Source organism: Quercus lobata, chromosome 2, assembly GCF_001633185.2.
Source record: "Quercus lobata isolate SW786 chromosome 2, ValleyOak3.0 Primary Assembly, whole genome shotgun sequence".
In the NCBI taxonomy this organism is placed as follows: Eukaryota; Viridiplantae; Streptophyta; class Magnoliopsida; order Fagales; family Fagaceae; genus Quercus; species Quercus lobata.
In genome coordinates, this window is record NC_044905.1 from 25,769,859 (window position 1) to 25,777,763 (window position 7,905).

Consider the following 7,905-nt stretch of genomic DNA (forward strand, 5'->3'; position numbering starts at 1 on the left):
TCAGCCTCCTTTCTACTTCAGCGCCTCTTTTCTTTTGTTCTCTTTGTTCAGCGCCTCTTTCTTTCTTTTTCTTTTTTTTTTTCTCTTTTAGCGCCTCTTTTCTTTTTTCTTTTAGCCTGACGTTTTTAAAGGCCAGCCCAAAACTTGTTGCAGCCCAAAAAGCCTACTCAATCTCTCCAATTCATGCGTGCCTCTCTGTCAAGATGAAGTCAAACCGCCTGCCTCAAAACCAAAAGGGACCCGCTTTTCATGCCAATTCTCAAGCCAAAAAAAAAAAAAAAAATTCTTCCTTCAGCCTCCATTCATCCAAAACCCAATATTCTCTCTAGCTGCTTCGTCTCTTTTATTTGAATAAATCTTCATTTTCTTCAAATCTGCAATAAAATTTAAATAACAATAATGAAGTCTAAAATCAACAAAAATAAATAAAATTAGACTAAAGTTCAAAGTTTAGAAGTGATAAATTATGCCAAATTATGCAAGTTATCACCTATCCTAAAATACCAACCTACAGTTGAACCCTTACCCCAATACCCAATTGGACTTGTATTGTAATGGCAATCTCTCCGTTCAATGCATGAATCCCAGTATGTGACTAACCAATGATACACAGATCTCAGTACGTGACTACTCCACCAACTTGAAGAAGATTGTTGGCAGCAAAGTTCTTTAGTTCATTAATAATGAAGATTAGGAAGCTCCTTGGTCACAAAACCCATGGCGTAAAGACGCAGTAGTTTCTACAAAGAGAATGATGAACTAGAGCAATTTCTGCTTCCGATCACATGATGCATGTATTGTCCTTTTGCATCACTTTGTGGCGACCCTTAAAATAATCTTTATATGTCTAGGGTTGTGAGAAAAGAAACTCTACACAAATACATAAGAATATGTGTGTAATCAGATCTGGAAAATTTGATTTCGTAATTCTCGACAGATATAGCTTGTGTCGAGCTTGTGTTTAGCTTGTGTCAAGCTTCAACATTAAACCTCGATAGAAGTCTTTCTATCGAGATTGCTATTGAGCTTTAAAGAACAACACTTCCTTCACTTGTTTCTTGGTTAGACTTGCATGACTTCAATACTAAACTTGACACTTGTTTCTTGAAGTACTAAATCCATCTTAGATCTACCGAAATACAAGTAAAGTGCGTTTTGTCAAAAGATTAGTCAATTACATAAAAATGTCCCTAGCACACTTGAATTCCTTCCATTTTCTAAGGTAGCTTCATCCACATTGATTTTAAACATACCAGCTAGGGGGTCTAACCATCTATTGCCTTCATAGGACTTATAATGGCCTGAAGGTGTGAATGCCTTCTTGTAATCTTGTAAATACCTTTTAGCAGAACTCCAAATTCTATTGGAAGACTGGCAAGCAAATTCGTGTGCTACTTGGTTCCTATTGTACCAAATTGACCAAGCCGTGACAAGGAAGTATTCAAGGTCCTGGGATGTCCCTTGTGTCATGATCTCTATAGCTAAATTAGAAAAATCCAAAGGGCTTGAAGTGGTTTCTACATGGCAATCTGACCAACAGTCCCATACTCTCCTCGCAATATCACATTTAATTAGGAAGTGAGAGATTGACTCAGATTCTTTTTCATAGCATAAGCACAACACATCAATATTAATACCCTCTTTTTTAAGTTTACTGCCGTTGGGAGGCCATCCATATATGCTTTCCACGCGAAAATGTTTGTCTTTGCAAGGATTTTCAAATGCCACGTCCTTTTCCATAGTGCAGTTCTACAGTCCCTAGTGAAGCTTTCCTCCTCATCCTCTGCTCCAATCACCTTGAGGGCAATGTAGTAAGCACTTTTAACTGTAAACTCCCCCTTTCTATTACCAACCCATATGATCTTGTCTTCTGGCAAATTGTAGCTTAGGGCAGTGTTGAGAATGGTGTTTGCTTCAAAAGGAAGGAAAAGAGATCTGATAATATATATCTGCTTTCCATCTTCTAGTGTCTTTATCAATAAGAGAGGAGACCATAGGGAAGTCATCAAACAGTTTTGGGGGAGAAATTAGCTTGTAGGTTGTGGGCGTAGGCATCCATTTGTCTTTCCAAATGTGGATTATATTTCCATTACCAACCCACCATCGAGTTCCTTGTTTAATAACTTCTACCCCATTCATAATACTTCTCCAAGTGTAAGGGGGATTTGTCCCAAGCTTTGCTTTGAGGACATCTCCATGGGGATAGTATTAGGCTTTATAAATTCGGGCCACAAGGGAGTCCTGCTTTGTTAGCAATCTCCAGCCTTGCATTGCTAGCATGGCAAGGTTGAAGGCTTGAAGGTTTTGAAAGCTCATTCCACTTCTAAGCTTTGATTTACACAGCTTCTTCCAACTCACCCAAGCTATCTTTGTCTCTTATTTACGCTATCCCCACCAAAGTCTTTGCATAATCCCTTCCATCTCATCACACAGACCCTTTGGTAGTTGAAAGCAACTCATTGTATATGTTGGAATTGCTTGGGCAATTGCATTTATGAGAATCTCCTTGCCACCTATTGAAAGCATTTTTCCCTTTCATCCTAATAATTTTTTCCCCACTCTCACTTTGATTTCTGCAAAGACTTCAATTTTTGAATTGCCAATAATAGATGGTAGGCCAAGATATTTAGTATGTCGAGAATCACTCATAGGTCTAAGGGTACTCATTACCTCACCCTTCACTTCTTCAGGGGTATTACGGCTAAAAAATATTGATGATTTATCAACATTAATTCTTATGGTATAGTTGTGGTTAATATCAAGGAGTATAATAGGGGCTTTAGATTTTTTATTATTATTTTTTTATTACTACAGTTAGTATATCTTGTAATAGAACTGAAATAGAATGTTGGCTGCTGGTATGGGGTTCTAATGCCCACCCATTATCCAAATCATTTTTTTTTTTTTTTTTTAGAGAATTTCAATTTAAGGCATCCGCTTTTAATGATAGCTCTTTATCATCAGACCAATACACCAATCGGTTTTTGGTGTAGACGGGGATTAAATTCCAAAATCTTTATTCAACTATTAAAGACTTTACTAATTGAATTAATTGGAACTCACATTATCCAAACCATTCCAAACACTGATATTAACTATTAAAGCAATAAACAAATATTTGTTGCTTTTATTAAAAAAAAGAAAAAAAGCACCAGCTCATCTACACGAGGAAACTGCTCAATGGTTGTGGCTTTGTGAAATGCCTTCTAAAAATGCATCAAGGTTTGTATAAGATGATCCACCATCTCCAATAGCTTTGTGACAAATATCTTTTAGTGCTCTTGCTCTTTCTCTTAATTCTTTGCCCTCTCCACTTTCCATATTCATAAAACTTTGGACAAGCTCTGATAATTCTTCTTTGGTCACGGAAATTTCATTTCCCACTGTTGATCTGTTTACCCTCCACCCAACCTTCCAGTCTTCTACAATTAGCCTACTATTCGGTACTTGGTCCAAAAACAACGGGAAAGTAAGCATTGGTACGCCTGCGAAAATTGCTTCTAGAGTGGAATTCCACCCACAATGTGTCCAGAAACCTCCTACAGAAGAATGGCACAACACCTTCAGTTGGTCACACCATGGCACTACCAATCCCAAATCACCACAACTCTCTTTCAACCGAGAAGCTTCTCCACGAGCCACCCACAAAAATCTAACACCACTATTACGCAGCCCAGCAGCAATTTCATCCATTTGGGTGCCTGAAACTGAAAGGAAACTTCCCAATGAGATGTACAAGACTGAACCCGCAGGGTGGGAATCTAGCCATTGGAGATAGTTGGGGATGTTGTGAGTTCTTGTAATACAGGAATTATGTTCAAGTTCTAAGTAAGGTATAGCAGGGCCAATAGGGTAGACAGGGAATGGAAATATTGCGTTTAAAGTGTCAAAGGCTTGGGGTTCAAGCTCATAGACAGAAGTGAGTAGAAGATATTGTGCTTTCGGCACCCTTGAAATGCATTCCATTGCAAGCTGCAATACTCGAGGGTCGGTTTCATGAATGATTGTTTGAAGGTCAGCAACTTGTGTTGAAGAAAGTCCGGGGATGTGGTCCACATGCTGCTCTGCAAGTTCTATCACACAAAAGAGGCAGACATCCAGTCAGATATTCATGTTTTGCAGTAATATCAAGTCTAATCTAGAAAGAGATGAACCAGTTGGCTCTTTAAGTGGATCAACACGTTCTAGGAACCTTTTTTTTCAAGTTAGCCAACCATATATGTTAATGCCTTTGAGAACTAAAATATACTTTGTACTTACATTCTCTAGGTTGTACTAGTTAAACCAATTGACCAAAAATGCATTGAATTCATTATAAAAATTAATGCTACACTGACCACCTATTAGTTCCTTCCATTTAAGTACGTTACGACCAATATATAGGGTGGCCAAAGTCAAATCTTGTAATATAGCTATATTTATTTTTCTTGAATGCCATGAAAATCTAAATTAAAATTTTATACTCCTAGGCTTTTGCCTTAAAATATCTCCTTTGCTTATGGCTTAGACATTAGACCAATAATGCCTATTATGGTGTGTGAGTGTGAAGTCGCAATTGTCATGATGTCTAATTACAATCACACCTGCTAGGACAACAATCCAAAGCTATTGAACTAGACCAGCAATAACTAAGTACTATGCTAGCTGCACTGCCTTGTTTTGATGTTGTTGCTGCAGTACTATATGCAGTAGCATAAGGGCTACTGGATTACTGGTGAATCATGATATATATACTGCTGCCAGGTTCTTATCAGCATATTTGATCCTCAGCTAGCAGTCAGCTTTTGATTTTCATTTCAAAATCTTTGTTATAAATATTTCACCTTATTTTCTATACTTTTAAAATGTTCTAAACAAATTCTTATCATTGAATGGAAAAATATAATTTATGTCACTGTCATAAGGTCTGTATCCTCAAAATAACCTTAATTTTTTGAATGATTTGTTTATTCCGTCACTATATTTCAAAATAATATAAAAAGTTATATATCAAATTTGTTATATATATATTTTTCCTAATAAAACAAGCTTGACTAGACACAGTTTAGTTTCTTTATACATAAAAAATAAAAAGACAGTTCAGAAGTGAGCTGTAATGTGTAGACATGTACCTAATATATATATTTTTTCAAGTTTAAAGTAAAAGAAAAAGCATGTAGCTAAAAGTCTAAAACACGTGAATGCAATAGTAACACTTACCAACCGAATTAAGCGGCAAGTGTCGGTTTGGTAAGAAAAGATTCCAATGATGTAACATTGAGAAAAAAACAGCAGGCATGGTCCAAACCGAGGCCACCGGAATATTCCTTCTATTACCTACGCTTATCGTCCACAGTAACTCAACATCACCTAACATAGCATCAACTGGGTGCTCAAGCTGATCAAGAAGTTCCTCAAAGGGAGCTTCCATCTTCGTCATTACAGCTTCGTAGAACCCTGGGAAGTCGGCCGCTTTTAAACGTTCTGGCGGGACAACGTTAGGGATCGAGGCGAAGCAGATGTTGTTGGGTTTGGGATCGGAGCCGATGTAGCCGAGCCACTCCTCGGTGACAACAAAGGTGATGAGAAGTTGGTTTTTTTTGGACTTTGAGGATAGTAACTTGCAGAGGTTCATCATGGGGTTTATATGGCCTCGGCCTGGAAATGGCATAGCAACTATGTGACTGACTGTTGTTCGTTCAACACTGGAAAACTCCATCTATGAAAGAAGCTTTGTTAGAATTGAGGACTATGTCTCTGTCTGATGAATTTATATAATCTATTAGTATTGGATAATATATTGTTAATTTTAAAATCTTATCGTCAAGTTGAGATTATATATATATATATATATATATATTCTGACATGATTAAGGTTGACCTTAAAAATATTGGAAAGGTGGAACCCAAATAAAAATGGGCCCAATCCAATTTATAACTAAAAGTTGTGTCCTTACCTAAGAGTTTTTTTTTTTTTTTTGGTTAAACTTACCTAGGAGTTATATCTCTTTGAACACACATTTTGATGGTCGATATTAATGGGACAATGGCTAATTTGTATGTATTCTCTCTTTTCTCTTCCACTTCGTTCAAACATTTTGGCCACTATCGTACGGGTAATTGTAGACTACTTATAAAGATCGTATTTGTTGAAAAGGTTAATTAGAATAAAGATACGAGTGAAATCTCTGATTTTTGTCTTCAATTTTTCACATCTATATTTATCAACAGTTGAAATTAATAATAATAATAATAATAATAATAATAATAATAATAATAGTAGTAAGTGAAACTAAGAGAAACTCAAATTAGAGTTCCAATTTTGCGTTATATATCTTAAATTATTTATTCTTAAAGAATTTTATTTCTTAATTTTATAATCAAATATGAAATCACATCATAAATATTCATTCAAGTGAGTTATTAAGTACAAAAACCAAAGAGTCTAGAATAAATGAATCGTAAAAATAAAATAAGAGTGCTTCACAAATGATAAAAAAAAACAATTTACATTTTATACCTAATAATATTCTTACAATTTTTTTTTTAAAAGTTAATAAAATATAAAAATAACTATCAATTGTATTTAAATTATATATATATATATATATAAGAATTATATTATGCATCTTATTGTATAGTGTATCTATGCATATGCATGGGGTTACAAGCTAGTTTAAAATAATTGTTAATTACATAAATTCGCCCTAAATTATGCATTACTTGTATATTGTTATTAAGTTTTAGATGGTTGGCTAAATTCATGTATTGGAACAAAGTGTTATAAGGGTTATAATTTATTCAAGTTTTGGTTTGTATTAAGTCAAGTCAAAAATGCATATGGAAGATTCATGTTTCGGAAGACTCGCTAGAGCCACTACAACAAACTTGAGTTTTTTCAACATTTTTTTTATCTACGGTCACTTAAAAATGTTAATAAAAACCTTAAACTTCTACAGTTGTATACAATTGTTGATTAAAGCAAAGAAATTCACATATTTATTTCTACAGTTGGTATAACTGATGAAACATGTGTTAAAAAAAAATCCACAGTTACCATAACTGTTGAAGTAGGTGTTAAAAAAAAAAATAGAGAAAAGTTATATCAACAGTCATATAAATGTGGAAAAAATAAATTAAATATTTTATCAAAAATATCAACAGTCATATAAATGTGGAAAAAAAAATTAAATATTTTATCAACTGTTATAAAACGCTGAAAATAAAAACACGGATCTTATAGAGAGATTCTACAGTGTTTTTTACGATTAATTTTTTTTTCCTTCTCTCTCACTCTATCGCTCTCTCACTCTCTCTCATTCATTGTGTGTGAAATCTTAGGGTTTCTGATCAACTCGCAAATCAGACTTGTTAGCTTGATCGGTACGCTTTTTTTTTTCCTTTTGATTTTCTTTTCTGTTACGCTCTTTTTGGATCCCGAGAAATATAGGGAATCGAATAGAAAAGTTGATAGTTTTTAATTTCATATATTCTCTTCTTAGCTTTTTTGCAATTGAAATTTTAAATAATTATGTCGAAGCATTGATAAGAGGATATTAAATTTCCGATAAATTATTTGCAAAGGTTAATTTCATGGTTTTTTTTTAATATATTTTTTTAGAAATTTCTTAGGAACCAAACAGTATAATTTTTACAATTTAATTTCAAAACCTTTCTATTTTTCTATTATTTTCTAGGGAACCAAACAGAGTTCTTGACTAGGTTTTTTTTTTCCTGTTTTTTATGATTTTCGTTTTGATTTCCTCATCAAGATCAGCGCCATCGAATTGATTTCACCAAGCCGGTACTATTACATTTAGATATTCACACTTTTCCCTATCCAAAATCTTCGATTAGGTATTTTTTCTATTTCTCTCGATTTCGTAGTTTTAAAAACTTATTTCTGATCAGTTTGTTTTTGCTTGG

At 34.3% G+C, this 7,905-nt stretch overlaps 1 protein-coding gene across 1 annotated transcript; it reads right to left on the minus strand.

Annotated features, from left to right (window-relative positions):
* Positions 1-3,064: 3,064 nt before the first annotated feature.
* On the minus strand, positions 3,065-5,740 carry LOC115975097 (UDP-glycosyltransferase 87A1-like). Its single transcript, XM_031095744.1, has 2 exons — positions 5,200-5,740; positions 3,065-4,073 (listed from the first exon to the last, which is right to left on the minus strand). The coding sequence occupies exons 1-2, from the start codon at positions 5,696-5,698 to the stop codon at positions 3,178-3,180; spliced, it is 1,395 nt and encodes a 464-aa protein (XP_030951604.1). The 5' UTR covers positions 5,699-5,740; the 3' UTR covers positions 3,065-3,177.
* Positions 5,741-7,905: the final 2,165 nt, after the last annotated feature.